Source organism: Ostrinia nubilalis, chromosome 18, assembly GCF_963855985.1.
Source record: "Ostrinia nubilalis chromosome 18, ilOstNubi1.1, whole genome shotgun sequence".
NCBI classification, from domain to species: Eukaryota; Metazoa; Arthropoda; class Insecta; order Lepidoptera; family Crambidae; genus Ostrinia; species Ostrinia nubilalis.
The window spans coordinates 14,552,714-14,577,388 of record NC_087105.1 but is presented as its reverse complement, the minus strand read 5'-3'; the positions used below and the strand labels follow the sequence as shown (position 1 = coordinate 14,577,388).

The following is a 24,675-nucleotide window of genomic DNA, read 5'->3' as shown; positions in this document are numbered from 1 at the left end:
TGCTTTACTTTCTCGTATAGGTAATAAATGTAATTAATGGCTAGATTATTAATGTTACTTTGTTACCCTCAATAGTGAGGAGATCTTATAAAATGGTAACCCTGATTTTCATTGTCATTCAAGTGCTCTTTCTTCGCATAGGCTTCTGTGATTTGGCCAAGGGCCACACACATTGCGATAACATTATGCGACATTGATTTGACAGCAGCGGAGTGAAGTCTTGCGACTATGCAAAATGATACCCTGTAATCGTAGCGCATATAGACATAGACGGGGCGGGGCACATAGCTCGTAGAGCTGATGGCCGCTGGGGCAGGAAAGTTCTTGAGTGGCGACCACGAGCCGAAAGACGTAGCGTGGGCAGGCCTCCTACTAGGTGGACCGACGATCTGGTCAAGGTCGCGGGAGGTGCCTGTATGCGAGCGGTGCAGGATCGGTCTTCGTGGAAATCCTTGGGGGAGGCCTTTGTCCAGCAGTGGACGTCTTTTCGGCTGAAACGAACGAACTGTTGTACGAGGTCTCGAGATTGGAGTTTTAAAAAACGGTTTGTTAAGTATTTGAAGTTTATTCACTTTTTAAACATTAATTTTAAAGACAACCCGTTGCAGCAAGCTCTCAAACCGAACTAAACTTTACAGTGGGGTCTCTGGCGCTCCCATAGTTTAGAAACGCTGACTCGGCGCGACAGCGGCGGGTCAGCCTTATTCTATACAAAGACCGGGTATAACAGCCCCCGGGGAAAAAGAAACTTCGGGAATAGAACCCGAAGTTTAAGAAAATTTATTTTAAACTATTTCTCTCAATCTGGGAGAGCTAACCTGTTTTGAGGTTGCTTCCTTGGGTGTTACCTCAGTGAGGGTTTCTAAAGCAATATCATTAATTTCTTGTAATTCTACGTTTTTTCTTGTTTTTAATGAGTTTAGGATGCTGCGGCGGGTTTTTACAAAAATATAGATCTTAAAAACTATAAAACATATAACAATGGCGAGTATGACTATGGTAAATATTGAATAATGTGTGTTATATTTTATAAAATGTGGTTGATTGATAATTTCTTCTGTTTTGTTTACAATAAAGCTTGAATACTGTTTATAATTTCTAAGGTACTCTAAATCAAGATTTTCAATTTTATTGTTATTTAATTTTAACAATTTATCTGTTATATTTATGTTGCAACATACATCCTGGGCAATATTAAAAGTGGGTTGTTCTATATGTATAGTTACATTTAAAATGTTGTATTTAGGAATGAGTTTTGTATCTTTACAATATGCTGTGCAATTACTGGGTATGTTTAGTATTCCTGTACCTGCTATGTTTAAAACAGTTATTTCTAGGTTAATACAGTCTATGAATAATTTTGATGGATTGGATTGAACATAAATCCAATGATTACGCAACAATGGAATCCAAACATCTATGTGTGATGTATGTTATCTGTGGTCGACGATCATCTGTCATACTCACAATAAAGATGTCGGAGTACAAAGTGTTTTAATTATTGAATTATTAAGTAACTATATTATATGGCGCAGTCGAGTGGTGAGAATTTAATAAGTATTAGAAAATTAAGATGGAGATGTTAAAACAGCCGCCGCCGCTGTCGTTAGTGGGCGATATTTCGCAAAACTTCAAGCGATGGGAGCAAAGGTTTTTGCTCTATTTTAAAGCATCAGGGGCTGAAGAAAGATTGGATGAACATGGTCAAAATGCTTTGCTTCTACATGTTATTGGAGACGATGCATTAGAGGTCTATAACACATTTGAGTTTGAAGTGGACAAAAACGGCGAAAAAAAGTTAAATGTTAAAACAATACTAGAGAAATTTAGAAATTACTGCTCGCCAGCAAAAAATGAGACGATGCAAAGGCACTTATTTTTCACCAGAGAGAAGAAAGAAGGCGAATCTTTTGGTGAATTTGTGACAGCTTTGAAAACATTAAGTTCGGATTGTAATTTTGACAAATTAAAAGACAGCTTAATAAAAAGTCAGATAATTAGAGGCATTGGAGATTGCAAACTACAGGAAGCATTACTTCAGGATCCGGACCTAGACCTGCCCAAATGTATCAGAATTTGCAAAGCGGCAGAATTAGCCTCAGAAAATGTAAAAAAAATTACCACTGAGATGCAGGTAAATAATATAAGCAGAACAACACATAAAAATGAAAATCGAAACTTGGAAAAACCACAAGATTTTCGTGATAGGAATCAGAATTTGCCAGAAACTCGGGACAGTCGTCAAGCACTAAGGAAGCAGTGCATGAGGTGCGGATACTACCATGGTTTTAAATGCCCTGCATTTGGCTACCGGTGCAAGAAATGTAACCGTTATGGACACTATGCCAAAATGTGCAGGACCCCCTCTCAGGTACATGCTGTAAATCAGGATCAGGATAGTGATGACTCGGACATAGTACTAGGTATGGTTCAAGACGATATTAATAATTCTATAAACAGACAGTTGTATGAGTCTTTACAGATTAACAATAAAATTGTTGATGTTAAACTAGACACAGGTAGTGACTGCGATGTTTTACCATTACATATATTAAAAAAATTGTCACTGGAACATAAAATGTCAAAAAATGGTCTAAGGCTCTGTAATTATGATGGATCTAATATTAATTGTGTGGGAAAAGTATGGCTAAAATGTCAACTAATAAATGGAAAAAATACACAAATATTGTTTCAGGTGGTTGATAGCAAAGAAAAATCTCCAGCAGTCTTAGGTCATAAAACAATATTTTCGCTGAAACTACTGAAACGTAAGTATTTGAACCAGATCACTTTGGGCAAAAATAGTGACTATGAACAATTAATTAAAGAAAATTTTGATCTCTTTGATGAAAAATTAGGTTTATTAAAAGATGTAGAGTATGAGATAAAATTAAAAGATAATTATCAAGCTAAAGTTGAGCCTTGTAGAGGTGTACCCATGGCATTACATGAGTCACTTAAACGAGAATTGGATAAGATGGAAAAACTAAATGTAATTCAAAAAATTTCCGAACCTACAGATTTTGTCAGCAATATAGTAATTGTAAAAAAACCTGATGGCAAGCTGAGGGTATGCCTTGACCCAAGTAATCTTAATAATTGTATTAGAAGAGAGCATTTTAAACTACCAACTTTTGATGAAGTATCAGCCAAAATGTCTGGCGCTACAGTGTTCAGTAAGTTAGATGCCTCAACTGCGTTTTATTTAATTAAATTGAGTGAGAATAGTTCAAAACTATGCACATTTGCGTCTCCTTTTGGTAGATACTGCTTTTTAAGACTGCCTTATGGATTGGCTTCAGCGCCCGAAATTTTTCATAGACAATATAGTCAGATATTTGAACAGGTAGCTGGTTGTGAAGCTTTCATTGATGATCTAATAATATATGGAAAAACTAAGGCTGAACATGACAAAAGACTGTTGGAGGTGTTAAAAATTGCAAAGCAAAATGGTATTAAATTTAATTTAAAAAAATGTGAATTTGGTGTTTCAGAAATCACATATTTGGGGCATATATTATCAAAACATGGCATCAAACCGGACCCAAGAAAGGTACAGGCAATACTAAACCTAGAGCAACCAAAGAATGTAGCAGACTTACAACGGGCAATAGGTATGATTACATATGTCTCTAAATTTATCCCTTCACTGTCAGAAGTTTGTCATCCATTAAGAAAATTAATTAGAAAAGGTGTAGATTTTAATTGGAATAAGGAACAAGATGATTCATTTAAACAGTTGAAAGAGATATTAAGTTCAGAACCGGTATTGCAATTTTATGATCCTAATAAACCTTGTAAGCTGTCAGTGGATGCTTCAAAAAACTCGTTAGGAGCAGTGTTACTGCAAAATGATCTTCCTGTTGCATACGCCTCTAAAGCAATGACAACCACACAACAAATGTACGCACAAATTGAGAAAGAGATGCTAGCTATAGTCTATGGTTGCTTGAGGTTTCATCAATATATTTACGGTAAAACTATAGAAGTTGAGTCAGATCACAAACCACTTGAAATAATATTTAAAAAACCATTGTGTGATGTACCATTGAGGTTACAAAGAATGCGGTTACAATTACAAAAATACGATCTAGTAGTGAAGTACAAAGCAGGCAAAGAACTGTTGCTAGCAGATTCTTTATCATTTCCATTAAGTACCTTTGTTTCGCACTGTATTGGGGGTCCGCTTAATACTTTCGTTAACACTTCACTTTCACACGTTATACGGGCACTGGGTGTGTATGTGTTCATTATATCACAAATGTATGTTTCAGAACTTATCACACTCTGCAGTCGGTTAAGCTGTCCAGGGTGCAGTACCGGGATTTATCCTTGGTCATTGCTATGTACTTAGTGCTAGGTATAATAGTGGCATATGATTTCACTGTTCCGACATCATGAGGTGTCGGTAGTGGAACGTTGTTATATAAAGAATAGGTTTCCGGGGTCACCAGGGTTATATGTAATATAAACATTATTTTACTTCTAAAATAGTAGCAAGACAATTTTGACGCGCTAATTATGGCGTGAATAAATTCTAAATCTAAACTTACAGGTAATCTTAAATTGTTGGGAAAATGTCTATAGCTCTTGGCAAGCTCGTGATACAATTTTGGCGGTGTTATAACTGATGGGTGTAAAACGTTTTGACTGCAAAAGAGGATAGAGTTTGTAATGTCTTCCAGCCGGAAGGACATTGTTAGGATCGCGGAGTCTAATATGTTAAAGGCTGTATTGAGTTCAGATGAGATGGCTATCTCTTGTGATGCGGTAGTTAGATTATTTAGGTTCGCGATGAGCTTGTCAATAGCTATTTGGAAACTGGCTTCGTTAATTCTGATTTTCTCTAAGGTCTTATTCTGAGCTATTAAGGTGGAAGTGGTTATTAAGATATTCTGTTTAATTAAGGAGGCCAATTTCTTTTCATTTTCTTGGACGGTGCTTAGGGCATTATCATATCTAATGGCATCGTCTTCAGTCAGAGTCCCGAACAACTGTTTAAGGGCTGAGCCAATGCCTCCAAACCAGGCAGATCTTTTACTTCTTTGTGAGAGAAGATGGGACAGAGAGTCATATTCCTCTGTAATATCTTGATACCTCGTGTAGAGGGGTCCTAAAATGTTTTCGCATTCTTGTTCGCTATGGATTTTACTTACTTTACATATAGAATTTACTTTATTTATCATAATTTTTAAATTTTGAATTTGTGGGCCTACGTAGGAAACATCTATAGGGGCTAAAACATTCAGATATCCACCATTTATTTTCAGTTCACCTACGTAGTCGAAATATATTCCTGGGCTTGCGTTGATCGGTTGGACATAGTCCGGTCTCACTTGCGTTAATAGGTTGAAATGTAAAAACGTATTTGAGATTACCTATCTAAACTTATTTAACTAAATATCCTAAAACTAAGAGTGAACCATTGGTTCTAAAAATAGCCTACATTCTTATTCTAACTGTATGCCGCTTATCAGAGGCTGGAACAGGGCATTGTTTACACTTGCAACTTTGTAAGGAGTAGTGTCGTGATCGATTCGCTTGGATGGTTTTATGCAGTAAGTAAGTATAGAGTTGGTAAGTATTTATTTTATTAAGTTTTTATTTATTAGAATTAGTTTTTTAGATTAATTATTTTATTTATTTATTTTTTGTTTACAGGTGCGGTGCGACATTAGCTGGTTTGATTTGGTCAAAATGGTGGGTTACATGGCGTCTATTTATTAGCAGTATAGCTGTGTGGTTGCTGTTGACTTTTATTATTTTATATGGACCTTTCCAGAGGGGAGACAGGGCTTTTCGTAGCCTGAGGTGGTTTTTGAGGTATACGTAATCACCTGCTTTGTAGCTCGGTGGAGGTTTGGAATGGGAATCGTAATAGGTTTTTGAGGTTTCTTTGGATTTAAGGATATTTTCTCGAGCCTTTTCGCGAGTATACTTGAATTTGTGTTGGAGCATTTTAGTGTAGTCGGAGTAAGTGGTACCAGGGCCACTTTCGTAGACTGAATTTGGGATCAATGGTTTATGACCAAACACTAACTCGTAAGGAGTGAATTTAGTGGATGAATGAACTGTTGTGTTATACGTGTGCATGGCAGTGTAGACGTAAGTGGGCCAATTATCTTGATTTGCGTTAACGAAGGACTTGAGATATTCTTTAAGTGTGGAATGACTGCGTTCTAGCGCGCCTTGTGTTTGAGGATGATACGGGGATGACCAAAGTTGTTTGGTCTTGAGGAATTGGCATGTGGTTTTGAAGAGGTCGGATGTGAAGTTAGTGCCTTGATCAGTTAGGATTTGTTTGGGAATTCCGAATAGGGAAATGAAGTGGATGAGACAGTCACTGGTTTCTTCAGCTGTGGTGCTGCGTATTGGATAAGCTACAGAGTACTTGGTTAGGTCGTCTTGGAGAGTGAGAATGTATTTGAGTTTAGCAGGGCCTGATTCAGGGAGAGGACCGACGATGTCTAATGCAACGCGTTGGAATGGTGCGGTTGATGTAGTAGTTATTTCCATAGGGGCTCTATGTATTTGTCTTAGAGCTTTATTTTCTTGACACAGTGTGCACTTTTTTACATATTCCTCTATATCACTTCGCATGTTTTTCCAGTAAAATTGTTCTCGAATTCTGTTATACATACGGACTGAGCCTAAATGACCGGCAGTGGGAATGTCGTGATTTTCGCGGAGGATTTTGGATCTTTCACTTAGGGTTGGAAATATTATTCTGTTTAGGTAAATATGGATTGAGACATTAGTATCATGGAATATGTAAGCGAGGATATTGTAGATTTTGGTATAGGAATGGTGATCAAATGGGTTTTTGAAATCGGATATAGCGATGTCAGTTATTTCTTTGTTCTTAAGGATTTCTTCTTTTGTATGTTTAAGGGTATTGAATATATCGGGATAGGATGATTCATCGAAATGGTGTACTTTAGTGAAAATTAGGAATATAGACTTGTTTTCGTGATCTAGTTTTTGGTAGGAGAATAGTTCTTTTTCAGAATTTAGGATATCGTCTTTGTTTTCGGAATTTGAAAGGATTTCTTCGATATAGGGATTTGAATCATCAAGATCTAGGGATGTAGGAATTATGATAATCTTGTAAGGGGACTTAAGTAGGTTTTCGTTGTGTTCGATTATTTTAGTGTTAGAATTGAATTCTTTGTTAGAAATAGATTTTAGAAATTTGGAGTATTCTTTTGAAGATGCGGTATTGGATACTGGTTCAGAGTTAGTTGTATCTTCGGTGATGAGTGGATTTTGTAGATTTTCAGAAACCGGAGGAGATTGAGGATTCGGTGAGGATTCAAAATTAAGCAGGTCATCTAAGTTAAATGGAGATTGGGGATTCAGAGGATTTTGCAGTAGAGGTGATTCTTGGAGATTCAGTGGACTTTCAGGATTCGGTGGACTTGGGAGATTCAGTGGATTATCAAGATTTAGAGGATTTAGGAGACTCAGTGATTCGTCAGGATTCAGAGGAGATGAAATTGTAATGTCGTCGAAGTTGAGATTTAAGTCTTGACTTTGAGGACTGAAATCGATTGGACCGAGGTCTGTAAGGTCGTGGTCTGGACTTGGAAGGAATTCGTTTGGGTTTGATGTTTCGGGATCGAGATTCGGCGTAACAGGATTAGCATTTGTTGCGGGTGTAGGAAGTGGAATATTCTGGACTTCTTCAGGGATTATAGGTAGTTGTTGAGATTCTGGCTGTATAGGATTTACGGGATATCTGGAAAGAGCGTCGGCTGCGGAATTCAGTTTGCCTTTTTGATATATGATTTCGTATTCGTATTCTTCTAATTGGAGTCGCCAGCGTTGCATTTTGCTACTGGGGTCTGAATGATTAAATAGCCACTTTAATGGACGATGATCGGTGACGATGAAGAATTTTCTACCAAATAGGTACGGACGGAAGTTTTTACAACCAAATACTATTGCAAGTAATTCTTTTTCTGTTGTACTATAATTTACTTCGTTTTTGTTTAGAGTTCGTGATGAATAGGCAATGGGATGATCCTTGCCTGTGGGACCTTGGGATAGAATGGCTGAAATTGCATGGTTGGAAGCATCACATGTAAGTGTGAATGGCTTTGTGAAGTCAGGATAAATTAGGACAGGAGCGGAGACTAATTTGTCCTTTAAGGTTTCAAATGAAAGTTGTTGTTCATTGGTCCAGTCAAAGGGGACGTCCTTTTTTAACAGATTTGTGAGAGGTTTGGATAACTTGGAAAAATCAGGGATGAACCTCCTGTAATAGGATATGAGACCTAGGAATGATTTTATGTCTTTTGGACATTTTGGAACTGGAAATTCTTGTACGGATTTTGTTTTTTTAGGATCGGGTTTTAAACCGTTTTCAGTGATTATATGGCCTAAATAACCGACTTCTTTTCGTAGGAATTCGCATTTATCGGGCTGTAGTTTTAGATTAAAATTGCGGAGTTTTTGGAATACTGCTGAGATGTTGTTAATGTGTGAATTTAGGTCATGTGAATAGATAACTACGTCATCGAGGTAGACAAAACATCTTTCTCCTTGGAGGCCGGTGAGAACTGTGTTCATGAGGCGTTGGAATGTAGAAGGAGCATTTTTTAGCCCAAAAGGCATGCGGCGGAACTCAAAGTGTCCTTGTGGAACGCTGAATGCAGTTTTGCATGCGTCGGCGGAATTCATTTTGATTTGATGGAACCCTGACGCAAGGTCGAGGGTTGAAAAATATTTGGATTTACCTAATTGGTCTAAGATCTCTGTGATGTTGGGAATGGGATATGTTTCGCCAATTGTAATATCATTTAATTTACGGTAATCGATTACGATGCGCCATTTCTTTTGGCCGGATGCGTCGAGTTTCTTGGGAACGATCCAGATTGGAGAAGACCAAGGAGAAAGTGATGGTTGGATAATGTTTTGATCTAGGATTTTATTTATTTGAGTTTGAACTTCTTGTTTATGGACTTCGGGAAATCTGTAAGATTTGACATTGATTGGTTGTTCGGAAGTAGTTCGAATTTGATGTTCAATAGCATCAGTTGAGCTTAGTTGGTCGTTAGGTAAATGGAAAATGTCGGAATACTTTGCGCATACGTCATATAGAGCTTCAGATTCTTCGGGGTTGAGATGATCGGTTCTAAGCAGGTTTAGTACTTGGTTGGTTCGAGACAGAGTGGTGTGGTGAGGTTGTCGGTTTGAGCTATATGCAGCAGAGATAGGAAGAGGTTGGATATTTAATTTGAGATTAGGATTCAGAGTTATGGGATTATTGGAGGTGTTGGCAACGGATATGTTAATCCTTTTGTTGCTTTTTACATTGACTATGCAGTTGGCAATCAATAGGGATTCAGAGATATGTTGATCTAGTATTAGACCCTCTTTGAGGTTTGTATTCGAAACAGTGCATTCTATAATGGTTTCAGTGCGAGGTGGAATGGTATACGTTGGTTCAGAGAATTTTAGTTTTAGAATGAACGATTGGATTTTGAGTGTGCCTAAATTGTAATCGATATTGCATTCGAGACTATTGAGGAGGTCGTTGCCTATGATGCCGTCATAAGGTAGATTGATTTTGTCGACGACATGGAATTGGTATGAGATTGTTTTCGTTGATACAGGGAATAGATTCAAATTGAAATGACCTAGTGTAAGTGTGGATTCTTCGGATTCATCGATACCTTTGAGGCTTATAATTTCAGGATTCAGTGTCGGTAGGGTTTGTATTGAGTTTCTTTTTACAAGGCTTACAGCAGAACCGGTGTCGACGAGGAACGTGAGAGGATTGTCAGCGAGGGAGGTTTTGAGTATAACATAAGGTAAGTATCTTTTGTCTGTATTTTTGTTTATTTTGTATATTTTAATGTTTTCTGTTTCTTTTTTCAGGTTTGGCAGAGGACGAGACCCGGAGACAACGGATGCATAGGATATAGAAGGATTGACGGATCTCGGAGCAGTGGACTTAATTGTTTTGGATGTAGTTGATTCAGTGGATGTGAAGGATACAGTGAGTTCAGTGGATTTAGTAGACTTGGCAGGCACAGTGGATTTGGTAGGTTGCGCTGATTTAGTGGGTATGGCAGGCACAGTGGATTTGGTAGGATTTGTTGATACAAAGGATGCAGTGGGTACAGTGGACTTAGTAGGTTTAGCAGATACAGTGGATACAGTGGATTTAGTAGGTTTTGTGGATACAGTGGATGCAGTGGATACAGTGGATACAGTGGATACAGTGGATACAGTGGATTTGGTAGGTTTAGCAGATACAGTGGATACAGTGGATTTAGTGGGTTTTGTGGATACAGTGGATGCAGTGGATACAGTGGATACAGTGGATACAGTGGATTTGGTAGGTTTAGCAGATACAGTGGATACAGTGGATTTAGTGGGTTTTGTGGATACAGTGGGTGCAGTGGATACAGTGGATACAGTGGATTTGGTAGGTTTAGCAGATACAGTGGATACAGTGAATTTAGTGGGTTTTGTTGATACAGTGGATACAGTGGATGCAGTGGATACAGTGGATGCAGTGGATACAGTGGATGCAGTGGATGCAGTGGATACAGTGGATTTGGTAGGTTTGGCAGATACAGTGGATACAGTGGATTTAGTAGGATTGGCAGATGCAGTGGATACAGTGGATTTAGTAGGATTGGCAGATGCAGTGGATACAGTGGATTTAGTAGGATTGGCAGATGCAGTGGATACAGTGGATTTAGTAGGCTTGGCAGATACTGTGGATACGGTGCATTTAGTAGGATTGGCAGATACAGTGGATACGGTGGATTTAGTAGGTGTCTTTTGGATTTTGAAAGAGGTAAGTCGAGGCTGTGGACTCGCGGGACACCACCGAGAGCCCTTTAATAGTTTAAAGTACCGTCGGTTTCATCGATTCCTTGATCGATTTGATAATCATTGGGTTGGACATCGTTATGACCTTCCGGGTCAACGGTGAAAATGCGATGCGACGCGTTATGAGGGTGGAAACTCGTTGTTGGAAACTGACGGTTTTGTTGGTTGTTGTTGTTGTTTGACTGAGCTCTGTTATTGTTATACTGCCTCTTCCGGCATTGTTCAATTGAATGACCGACGTTTTTGCAATAACGACAAGTGATTGGATTAGAATTTGGTCGTTGTGAATCATTGTTTGGGCGAAAATCGCGGCGAGGTTGTTGGGGACGCTTGTCGTTGTTATTGGGCGTCTGTGGTGATCGTTTGTTGAAACCTGCTAGAATTTTCTCTTCGGCCACGGCTAAGTTGACCGCAGCGTTCAAGGAGGCCGGACTGTGGCAACGTACAACTTGCGAAAGCCGGGGTTGTAGACCAACCATGAAGGTGTGTAGCGCTAGGTCTTCCAGAGCAGCTACACGACCGGCTAGTTCCGTTTTTCGTTTCGTTGGAATTGAAATGTTTATTTCTGTGAGGAGTTTGGCTAGGCAGGTTTCGACACGTAAGGCGAACTGATTTACTGTTTCGCTAAAATTTTGTCGTGAATCTTGGAGTTCGGACAACAGGTGCGAGTAGTGCTTTCTCTCGCCAAACTGTTGTTTCAAAAATTCTACGAATTGGTCGAAGGTCTCAAATTCTTTGATACTGCATATACTTTCGGCTCTACCTTCGAGTTGGCTGAGCATGTATTTGAATAGTATAGGTTTTTGTGTATCATTTGCTAGATTGAATGCGCTTTGGCAATTATAAATAAAAGGATTTAATTTGTCTCTGTCACCATTAAATGGTTTTATGAATTTGAGTAGTATGTTTAGATCAATTTTGTCTTCCGATTTAGGAACAGAAGCCATACTGCGGGTGACCGGTTTGGACGCAGAGGCCGTCGGGACGTTGAATGATTCGGAGTCGGAAAACTCGTCGTTGGTTGCCATGGTTACAAAAATAGATTTATGGTACACACAAAAACACAAAATAGAACACAAATTAAAAATAAAATGAACTTAGATTTATGCTTGGTTACTTATTGTATTGGTAAAGCAATGACCAAGGACTTACCACGCGATGAGTGTGACAATCAGGTGCATTGTTCTTTGAATCGGGGAACACGGGGATAGATGACGCAATCGCGCACTTGGTTGCGCAACGACGGTGACACGGCGTGTTGATAACTGCGATGCACGGAGCGGCACGGTGATGTTTCTTACAGGATACGGAGCTTGGGACACGGCGAGGATACTGGAACTTCTTCTCAGGATGCGGTGATGATGGTAAGTTCGGTGAGTACAACGGGTTGAGACACAGCGGGAACAGCGGGACACAGCGGGAACAACGGGACACGGCGAGATGTAGAAGAGCACAGTGTGATGCGACGAAATACAGCGAGATACGGCGAGATACGGCGAGATACAGCGAGATAATGAGTTCGGAGTTTTCGCGCACACACACTGATCACTGTTACTTCGGATGCGGTTACCGAGGATTTCTTTAAATCCCTTGAGCTGCCACCAAATGTTGTACGAGGTCTCGAGATTGGAGTTTTAAAAAACGGTTTGTTAAGTATTTGAAGTTTATTCACTTTTTAAACATTAATTTTAAAGACAACCCGTTGCAGCAAGCTCTCAAACCGAACTAAACTTTACAGTGGGGTCTCTGGCGCTCCCATAGTTTAGAAACGCTGACTCGGCGCGACAGCGGCGGGTCAGCCTTATTCTATACAAAGACCGGGTATAACAGAACGAACGATACGTATTACCACTATTTACCAGACATTACTATTTATTGCATACTCGCCGGATTACACGTAGGAGCACGCCCGTTACAGCTTCGGCCTTGCATTATTATAAGATCTTGTTCCGCCCTTTTTCGAACTTCCTCCGTGAGGATATCCCCGCCGAATTCTATGATGAACCTATCAAAAGTCATATTCTGCAATGTCAACCCACCACAAGGTGGACCGACGACCTGATAAAGGTAGCGGGAAGGCGCTGGATGCAGGCCGCTACCAACCGTGCGATGTGGAAGTCATTGGAGAAGGCCTATGTTTAGTAGTGGACGTCCTGTGGCTGAAATGATGATGATGATGATGAAATGAATGAAAATGACAAATCTTCGAACGTGTATAATACCGTGCCAAAGTAATCATATAATTTTGGCACCTTAATAACTATTGCCGTTTTTGTTGTAAAGATCATGCAGCGCTACTTGCGGATATTATTGGAAAGAAAACTGTGTGGGCTCTAGATCTGAAGCCGCTTTAACGAACACGAAGTGCTCATACAATGCGGCGTATTTTCTTCCAGTCTTTAGTCAGGAATTTAGTCGAATTAAAACCCCGGTTGAACGTGATATAGCCGCACTAGAATACGATGCTTTTTTGCATAATCGCAAGACTTCGTTCCGGTGTCGACCGAATGTTATCATGATGTATGTGGCCCAGGGGTTACCTACTGTAGCCGCTAAGGTTTGAAACTTCTTGCTTAAAATATTGTAGTCTTTGGCATAGACTACGACGGTAGTCATGGAGATAGGAGTTTGTTATCTCGTGTCAGATGTAAATGGTGAAAAGAAAACTCATGATTCGTGTTATTTTTATGCAATATGTAGGTTTTTTATAAAAGTGGAACCCCGAGTGATCTCCAAAACCCATTCTATTATTATATACGATTCGGCTTCGATATCTATAATACAATAGGAGTTTATTTCATGTGTCAGATGACAAGGGTGGAAACAACCTACGATTCATGTTGTTTATTTACGTGCAATATGTGGGCATATTATAAAAGTGGAATGCCGAGTTGTATTTCTAAAACTTGTTCTATTATTTTATACTATTTGGCTGCGACTCGGCGTGACGACAATATAAAACATTTTTCGCGAATCGGCGTTCATACATTCACACAATACATTAGACGCCATGTTGTCATAAACGACATATTATAAAATCGCTGTGATTTAGTATTCTTAATCATTAATTTTATGGCAAGTGTCCATCAGGAATCATTGTTCTTACACACAGAATCGTATTATTTCGCTTTCGGGTAGTAATATGTCAAAATTGTTGGTTCTTAGGCGAACAATGTATGGAGAACGAACATTGTCCTTTACAGGCCCGTGATTTGGGCTTGGTTCTTTGATATGCCCGTCAGTCAGTTTCTCTTCGTACATATTACCTAGGTATCGTATATTATTGGATTTTTACGAATGCCAAGAAATAAAACAAATATCTCTAAAGGAGATCTTTACATGTCTCCTTATCTTTCAGGCTCTAAGTAATGAGTAAAAGCCTCTAGAAAAAGCTCACTCGCCACTAGTTGTCAGTTACATTCATTCAGCCAGGCAACACAGTTAAAAGTCGAACGAATAAAAAGTATCGTACCAAAAGCTTGTTTGTTCGTTAATGTTCACTGTTAATATTTCTCAACAGAGTTTAAATTAATGTACCTATTCATAGGTATTCAAAATCAATGTATTAGACATTTTCTGGTTGGCATCAATCACTTCCTATTGTTCTCCGAAAACAAAAGCCGCCTTCTACAAACTGGCGGTTCTAAATAGCTTATGAAAGAATTCGACAGTGGGTGTTATTCCATGGACCTCAGGGGTGTCTTGGGGGTCCTTTGACTCTCAGTATTATTAAATCTGGCTCTATTTTGCGAATACCAAATTCGTTAATAATAAAGATAGCATTCAGCTTGTTGAGGCGTGAAGGATTGTGAGGTGTCCCCTTACCCACTTCGAAGGTCAATCACCTTTGTTCACGGGAAAACTTTAATTAAAATTTGATAGCCTTTATCCTCAGCCCTGGAATGGAAGGTCCCTCTCGTAATAGAAATAGACTTAAAGGGACAAACTCTTCAAATCGGAGGCGATATTCGAAATAACTTTAAGTTGTTGGGATTGTGCCAGGAGTATTGTTAATTGTTCGTTCTTTAGGGCAGGCCTGCTGGTTTTACCTGATAGCGATAAAAATGAAATATTAAGCGATTTATAACACTGCACAACAAAATTGCAACTTTTGGCTGATGATTGACTTTCATTACATGATGTTTACTAATTTGACGTCGCTGATTCTGAATCTGCCGTCCATTTTTTCGTAGCAGCTCTTGTTTACGAGTTATAGCTTTCACTCAAAAATTGCTAAATTTCAGTCTTAATTCGCCGTCAGTTCAAAAAATACTATGTTTTCTTTGTATAATTTAATATGGTAGCATTAAGAAGTGTTTGTGTGAATGATCTAAATCAATTTTGTTTCATTTGCGGAGAGGATATGTTTAAATAATCCGTTTAAATGTGACAAAGTTCGTAAAATTGGCTTACAAAAATTAGTTTGGGGACCCAGTGGAAATGAAAGATAAGCCTTGAATTCCGCAAAAGGCGTGTAAAAGATGCGTTGAGTTTTTACGTTTATAAACAAATAAGAATATGTGTAGATTTAGGTACGAAACCGCTATGATCTGAAAGGAACCCTTGAACCATCGCGACGACTGTTATTTTTATTTTTGAACAGAAATGGTATTAACCAAAAAATATTGAACTAAATGGTAATTCCTTGCATACGTTTGGCATGTAGACGTCTTTTCAACCCTAAGAAGTCACCTGAACCTCATGTTGATACTTCACATGAGGATTTTGAGGCAAAAACTGTCAGTGTGGTAGAGACTTTGAATGTGACCGGAAATTTTCAAAACCATGTAGCCAAGATGGTTTAAATGATCATTTTAGAGATTTAGGATCTTCAAGTCTTCCGAAAAGATATGGAATGAGTTATTTTGGCATTTTAATTTTTTTTTTGGAAAATCCGAAAAAATCTTACTGTTCTTACAAATCGAACAACGTTTGGTTGGATGTAATATAAACATCGAATTACACTCTCTTCGCAATCACCTGAACAATTTTATCACAACTCTTAAGGATCTAAGTGAAGAACATGGCGAGCAAATCCACCAGGGCCTTCGTACGATAGAGGGACGCTATCAGGGTCACTGGAATGCACACATGATGGCTGACTGCTGTTGAATCATTCAGAAGAGCTGTCTGCCTTCAGCATCAGCAAGGAAGTCAAATAAAAGAAAGTTTTTTCAACTTAAAAACTTCATAAAATAGGATCATCTCTAAAAAAACAGTGTTTTTTTACAAAAAGACCCAAGTGTCATATTTTTTTAACCAGAGCTGATACAGACATTTCAATCACAGATTTGAAATCGTCATTAAAAATTGGACTAATATCATGTAACATAACCCAATCATCAGAAATGCTGTTGTGCAGTGTAATCGATGTTTGGGTCAGTAGGTTATCTTGATTTATTACATTTATTCATGAAATTATTATTCATTGAAGGCCTTAGGTTAAAATAATTATTTATTTCTAGATTTGACCATGGCTTTGCTTGGAAGGAATAAGGAATAAGATCACTGCGCTTTAATTTCACACACTTCATTTTACATGTATCATATGTGGTTTTTTTTAAGAATAAGTTTGAACTTTGTGTCCTCACGACCTAAGTTGAGTTATTTTCAGCTATCAATTTTCAGTTAACAGAATAAGTTATTCTTTGTAAATAAGGTGCCATCAAACTGTACCTACGCAGCCGTAAAAGAACTATCGTAAAAGAAACACAGTTATAAAAAACTTTTCTGAAACGTATCTATGTGTGACTTGGAGTTTTTTACCTACTGGTAATCGTGTAACAACTTTTTGTTCGACGATCGGAAAGTAGTTTGGGGGACTTAATGATGTCATGATACACAAAGTTTTCGTGATTGTGCCTTAAATATTTTGGAACGATGTTTTTTTGAGTTTTAGATTTGGGGATTTATACAAAAAGTATTTATTTTACTTTGTGTTATGCTTGTGCTACAAGGTGCTATGAAATTTATTATTTTTTGTAATTATTACATTAAGGAAATGATGTCTTTAAAGTCATTAGTTACTTTTGCAATTTGGAAAGTTTAATTAATTAGGTTAGAAGTTCAAAGGGATGTGTTTAATTTTAACCCATCGCTGCTTCGAAACAATTATGTGACTTGACTGAAAATAACGCAATACCAGAAGCTTTTAGCCTCATTTCAAAAGTTCATTGGAAGGAATTCATTTCTTTTGTAAAATTTCAGTTTAAACATTCTATAAAAAATGTTCTCAATTATTGGTTTAGTTAGAAGTAGTACTTTGAATAGATGGTCATTCCTAACAAATGGCAGTCATGATGGACCACTGATGATAACGTAGATACAGTGAATGTAATGGGCAATGAGGGCGCGCATGCCAACTAATGGCAACCATCTAGGAATCCTGTATTTCCTGCTCCTTGTAAATTAGTGTTCATTTGGAAGGAATATAACCTGAAGGAAGCATCAAGAGTGAGCTATTTACATTAATTATTTTGTAGGTCTAGGTAAAATAAAACTATAAATGTGAGCGCAAATATATTGTTTATTGCTGAGGGCGTTTATGTCATTGATTTCGAGACGTGTAGGTTTGCGAAATGAATAATTATGTTAGTGAAATGTAGCTCAATTCTGAAAATTAGAAGATCAATAAATTTTAACGTTTTATCTAAGTTAAAATTCACTGGAACTTCTGAAAATATTTTGCATTAGAATGCTTAATACCTCGAGGTTTCGACGAAACACAGAGTTATTATTTTTCTATTGTTTGGCATTTTTTCTTTTATAAATGATTTTGGTTGAAAATATCATCTGCCGTAGCTAACGATTCTATTTCTAAAGTACTAAGATATAATGAAATGACTACCTACACCAAATGTCCAGCCGCAAGTATAGTTAGTCACTAATGATCGGGCACCTCGGTCCGTTCGCCTGAATAATGACGATAAAAATAATAAATACGATGTATGTACGTACCCAGAGCTAAGTAGATAAAAGGGTCACATTTTTCAGCGTAAGCACACCTGCCTTATCATCCCCCATTAGTCTGAAAGGGAGGAATGATTTCTTACCTGTTATCACTAGGGCATTATCACTATTATTTGTCAGTGAAAGGTCTATGAAAGGAATGATTTATACTGGCCGAAAGTGTTTCTTGAAAGGATTTGACTACTTAGGTACTGTTCGAAATATAGAGATAAATCGGATTCTATTAGTAATCCTAAAAGTATTTATGTGCTAGGGATTTTTTCGATAATCCATTGCGAAAATCATAAAAAAAAAGATTGCTTTGGAGTTATTAAGGTAGTTTCGACGTTTCATAACGAGACGAAAAAAATAAAATGATGACTTTTTAAACAATTCGTCATACTCTTCATATTAATTATAATTCAGGGATGGGTATTTAACAAACTCAATTTATTAAAGCTGATTAATCCGCGTTCCGGTGTCTATTCCTAAATCACGGTTTGAACAAACTTCGAAGCTTCTTATTTCATTATTTACGGTGCGGCGAGCTTTATCCCAGAACTTCAGATATAACAAAGTAAGTAATTCGGTAAATTTCTTTTATGACGCGGGAATACTGAATTTGGGAATCTTGTGCTGGTAATTTGGGTTGATTAGCCGAAAAAAAAAAACAGAATTTTGTTTGCTTCTTGGAATAGATCTTTTGGTTTATCGCTACCGTATAAATTGTAAGAAACTTTTTGAGGGCTCCAATCAATACCGGTGAAGCTGCTATGAATTAGCTTATCAACTTTTTCTTCAGAAGTATTTCTTATTCATTGGACTTGATTGATTTTACCCAATCCTTAGTCATTTTACCTGCAGTATCTTGGAATTCTCATGGGTGAAAATAAGAATTGTATTTTGACTTTTCAATGCATTATTCATTAATAATAAATTTTTCAACTTGATCATTATCAAGTTGAAAAATTTATTGCTTACAATCGTGGAATTTATGGTTTACGCATGAATGATAAAAATGCTTTCAATATATTTTCTTCTTTCCTAATATCCTTCTCTGAAATAAAACAACCGATTTCCTCATTCTGTCTCAATTGACATCATCTCATTATTTTAATTTATGAATATTATGGTGGTCGTCTTCCCCCACGAAGTCATTTGTCAACGTTATTGATCCAAATTAATTGGCACAGTATTCTTATGATTGTAAATGTTCAAAATTAACGTAAATTACAATTATATTTGGGAAATAGCCTTTAGCATGGCAGGTTAACGCCTAACGTCGTGTGGCGAGACAAAGAGATGGTAATGAATGGCGGCACTAACAACGGTACATAATGGAGGCTCGTGCAGAAGTATTCCCTGTTGTACTAAGTGTAGTCGATAAAATAAAAACTGGCAATTTTTCTAATAAACAAAGCCGAATAACAACGACACCAAAGTACTTATTTATACCTAAATAGTTTAAGGCTGAGTTGCACCATCTTACTTTAACTTTGCTCGAAGAGCTGATGGCCGCTGGGGCAGGAAAGTTCTTGAGTGGCGACCACGAGCTGGAAGACGTAGCGTGGGCAGGCCTCCCACTAGGTGGACCGACGATCTGGTGAAGGTCGCGGGAGGTACCTGGATGCAAGCGGCGCAGGACCGGTCTTTGTGGAAATCCTTGGGGGAGGCCTTTGTCCAGCAGTGGACGTCTTTCGGCTGAAACGAACGAACTTTAACTTTGACAAACGTCAAAAATCTGTCGAACTCTATACAAAAAGCACCGGTTATTGTCATTGTTACGGTTAAAATAAGGTGGTGCAACTCAGCCTAAGATGCTCAAACCTAACTGAAACAACAACAAAACCTGATGGATTTTATTATGAAATAAAGAGCAGTAACAGCATTATGTGTATCTATTCTGATAATAATGTATTAACTGAGGAGCTAGACGTATATTTTAGCTATTTTTTTCTCTTACGATGTGAATAGTACCTAAAATCTAGCAGATATTGAATACCTAAGTGCTAAGTGAAACCTACAAACAAGTCCCGACTGAGATAGTCGATTTATTTAGGGATTATGGCTTAAGAGCTGGATTTTCTAGCGCATAAATCTTAATATTTTAAAGGAAGGACGTCCTATTATGTGGTCTTTGTTTTTTGTCGCTTTATTCTTTCACTCTTAGGTGATATGATTGAGATAGCAAACGGAGGTTCGTCAGGACTGGAAACAATTTGCCATACATGCTGGCAACTAACAAACTTTTTTTGTTTTTGGAACCAATTTCGATTGTATGTTGTTTTTCACAATTTCGAACACGAGTTTGATGAACCAAATTGGGTTTTATGCCATTCACATAAAAACTACAATACCCGATATTACTGAGAAGAGTTCACGAACAATCTGACATATGAAAACACCGGGCTTTTAGCGAAGTAATGCCTTTGTATCTATTTCCATTGTGCTAACAATGTGTATTCATAGTTAATGTGTGCAGACAAAATCTTTGGACAATAAACTTAATTACGCAACATAATGTAGCGAATGTATATTTGTTTATCATAAATGATGTTGTGTTTACTGTTTATCTTTTCCTCAAAATGTGTGTGTGTATATCCTACGCTTACCTATGTAACTGCTGAAACTTTCTCTCAAATAATGTAAATTAACTGCTGCCATTACTTGGTTTCTTTATATCTTGACTTACTTGACTTAAGGTCCTATGTCCCCTAGATGGGGCAGAGGGCGTCCACAACAGTCCTCCATCGCGTTCGGTCTTGAGCTCCGCGTTTGATCTCGCTCCAGGTCTTGCCGATTTTCTTCGCCTCGTCTGCTACAATGCCCCGCCAAGTTTGCTTGGGGCGCACTGTAGCAGATTATATTATCTTCTATTATATTATATCTTCTATACTAAATAAGAGGATGGACACACAGATGACGGTCTTTTGACACTTTTTCTCAGCACCAGCCGTTATGTTGTCCAGAAATGACGGTATAGCTAGCTATACAGGGTGAAATTTAAATCATTGGCTTAATTTTAAACTAAGACTCTACTCATTATACATGCCTAAAATGATGAGAGAAAAACCACAATTTTCCAAATTGTCGAAACTTTTCCTTGGAAACATTACGCGCAAAATATATTGGTTTAAATGCATAGCTGGGCACCGTTAATCAAATAGTTAACTTCGTTAATCGTTAAACCGTTAATAAAAAAATTAACTTCGTTAAACGTTAAAACGTTACATTGCGCAAGATTTAACGCAAGTTAACGTTAATCGTTAATCCGTTAACACATGATAATAAAACGAAAAAAAAAATTGTATGCAAAGTTCAAATAATTTTGAAAGCTTGTAGTATCGCGCATGAAATGGCAATGCCAGATTTTGTTTTTTGATTACAAAATAGTGTAATAAACCGAACTTACTATGGCATGTTGCAATTTCTTACAAAACTTGCGCGCAAACAGCAAATATTGTATGAAAATCATCAAACTTCTAATGTTCGTAACTCAGTTCAGACTGAGTTTAGAGGTATACATGTCATAGTAAGTTTGGTTTATTACACTATTTTGTAATCCAAAAACAAGGTTTGGTCGATGGCCGCGCGAAAAAAAAAGACACCAATTTCCGGCATTGTCTTTTATTCCTCTTTTATGTTTGCGCTACAAGCTTTCGAAATTATTTGAACCTTGCATAAGTACAATTATTTTTTCGTTTTAGTACAACTGCATTTCAGAATAAAAGCTTGTTTTTAAAAAAGTTTTTTAATTATTATAATTTTATTTTACACTTTTTAGTAGTATCTCAATCTCAGAGCTTTGGTTCAATTACAATACAATTTAGCACCAAAGTGCTCGAAAAGACAAATCCAGCAAACCCAAACTCGATAAGTTTCCACCGTTTCGTTTAGGAATTCCTATGGCCATCTCCTGACTCCATCATCAGGACCCTGAACATCTTCTAGTACTAAAGTGCTCGAAAAAACAAATCCAACGAACCCAAATTCGATGCGATGCCGCCGTTTCATTTAGGAGTTCCTATGGCCACCTCATGACTCCATCATCAGACCAGCTCAATGGTGCCATAACATTGCATTGTCATCGTACTTACATAAGTATACCAAATTTCAGCTCAATCGGTTGAGGAAAACTGGTCTTAAATTCAGTTGCAAGAGTTGTCCCACCCACACATACTAACAAGTGTCGTTAGTGATCTGGTTACAAAAACTGTTGTTTTGGGTTCTGGAAGTTCTGGAAGCCCGAACGTACTTGTCAGTACGCGTTTTTTTAGCGTTTTTCAGCGTGCCTGCTGTATCTTTTTTGGTAAATAGTAGGTACTGGATTAACGATTAACGGACTTAGGATAATTTAACGGAAGTTAACGAGTCCGTTAACATTTTTTAAAGTTAACTTAAAAGTTAATCCGTTAATAGAAATGTTAACTTCGTTAATTAACGATTAACGGATTAACGAGTTAATGCCCAGCTATGTTTAAGTGTAAACTTTAACGGACAAAATTTTAATTCATCGGTGATGGAGGCACGTGTAATTGTGTAATTGAGCCGGAGTATCGGAGATCAATAGCTATAAGAAGGCTTATGGTGGAATACAATATTGGAGCTTTAATGACATACAAAAAAGAATCCCGATATTGTAAATATTGCATATAATCCAATTTTAATTATTACAACATCAATAAACATTAACTGTAAACGTAACATTATAAAATACTTACTTTATTATTATAATAGCGAATTCTGGTTATAATGTGGATGGTTACTCATTCCCACAAGCAGATTAAAAAGTTCTTTTGAAAGTTCGGAACTATTTTGATTATTTTCTGTGTCACAAAGCAATAAACACATCCACTTTAGTTTACCAGTTAAAAACTTCCGAACACACACAACAGCCATTCTTACTAATTCTCTAAACAAGATTGGTAATGTAATAAACCAGGGGAAATCTCCGCACGTACCAACTTGGCACTTAGGTAGGTAAGTAAAGTGTACGTGCCACTCTCTCCTAGTTGTTCACTCGTGTGGCATTAATAAAGTAAACTGGAAATAATCTTTATGTTGAACCACTTAATTGATTCCCTAAGATATCAGGCACAGTTCGAGAACTTAAATCCGTGTTCTATAACAATCTTAACGCTTCTGGGGCCTAGAAAGCTGGTATTACTTAGGTACCTACTCGATTTATAATTTGGTAGGTCTACCATTTATTGAACGGCAAACAATGCCCTCTGTTAGCCTTTACCAAACATTGTTCTGCCAATTAATGCTGATCCGCATAGCCCTTTACATCACACGTCGACGATCATAATGACCAATGAGTTTTTTTTGCGCTGGCATCCCTAGCTGTCAGACGCGTAATTTTAACGGGACAAATTTTTAATGTTATTTTACTATAATTTCGTGTAATATTGTGATAAATTATACTGAAATCAAGTGTATATCGTATAAATAATGTATACGAATGTTATACGACGAAACTACATAATATTTAAGACAAAAAAGTGAAGACAAAATTTCGTCAGCTGTCAACGAAAAATCATCATAAATTCAAATTTACGGAACAAAATAACAGGGGAGTATTGTTTTTATTCATTAATTAAGTAATATCTATGGGTAAATTACATGTATTTTTCATTATACACTGAAATTATAACAGTACATTCCCAACGTTGAGGTTATATTTTCATGTAAATAGTCTTATTTTTGCCTTAGAATTCCTCAATTTTAAACTTTATTCTGTAAAATAATACAATACGTGTAAAAGATCCTTTATTATAAGTGAAAATAAGTAGACAAATTATTTACCAGTTATTTTAACAAAAAATTCCTACCCACATAACTTAGCTTTACTTTATAAATTGGTTATTTTCTGTACTAAGACTCTTAAATGCTAATAAGATAGTATTAAAATACAGATCCCTAATAGTCTATCACCTACTATTATTGCCAAAATCACTAAAACCCTTTTTTTAATTTTTTTTCTCGGTTCTTCGATCGGGATCGCTACACAAAATCCTATTTCCATTGGTAAACTTCACTGCAACAAGCTTCAGGGATGTTGACCCGTAAGGCCACCATGAAGGACATGGAAGTTAAGTTGAGGCAGGCTCTCCTGGACCTCAAAGCTTCACGAGAGGTCAGCGACCAGCTGCTCCGGGAACGTGAAGACAGTGAACAGGAGATCCAAAAAGTTGTAAACAGGAACTCACAACTGAAGAATGAGCTTGCCGAGCTTCATGGCAAATATCTAGACTTAGCGGAGCAATGTTTGAAGTTGCAACAAACAGTGAATTCGTTCAGTGAATGCAACAACACTCATGAGCAGGCTTTGGATCGCATCCATGACCTTGAAAAGAGCCTATGTGAGTCACATAAAACCATAAAATCTATGGAGGAGGAAAAACAGGTTCAAGAATTGAACTCAACCGTGAGCCTGTATAATGAATTGATTAACAGTGATCACGAATTGAAGAATCCAACTATACCTATAATAGACTTGACATGTGATGTGTCTTGTTCCGGTCCAGCAGTAAAGTATCAATTTAATAGTAATAATAAACTTAAAAAATATATTAAAATCAAGAAATTTATCAAGAAAACCAAAAAATTTATTAAATTTCAACGTATTATACCTAAACAGTCAATTCTAATGAAAGAGAAAAATCTTTTAAAAGAAAAGCTTAAATCATACAACTTAATAATAGAACAAAACAAAAAGTTGTATGATGACAATACTTTAATCTTACATGAGAAAATCGATGACTTGGAAGTTTATCTTAAACAGATCCAATCTCGGTATGAAATGGCACAGAAACAAATCAATGAACATGTACTGGCCACTTCCGAACTTGTTGACCTATGTAATTATAAAACTGA

The 24,675-nt window shown here is 37.3% G+C and overlaps 2 protein-coding genes across 2 annotated transcripts in view; both read left to right on the top strand.

Moving 5' to 3' along the window:
- Positions 1-24,675, top strand: part of LOC135080909 (hemicentin-1-like) — a 160,152-nt gene that overhangs the window by 77,410 nt on the left and 58,067 nt on the right. The gene's annotated exons all lie outside the window — the stretch shown is intronic.
- LOC135080819 (uncharacterized) lies at positions 1,429-4,587 on the top strand. Its single transcript, XM_063975541.1, has 3 exons — positions 1,429-2,768; positions 3,495-4,154; positions 4,556-4,587. The coding sequence occupies exons 1-3, from the start codon at positions 1,574-1,576 to the stop codon at positions 4,585-4,587; spliced, it is 1,887 nt and encodes a 628-aa protein (XP_063831611.1). The 5' UTR covers positions 1,429-1,573.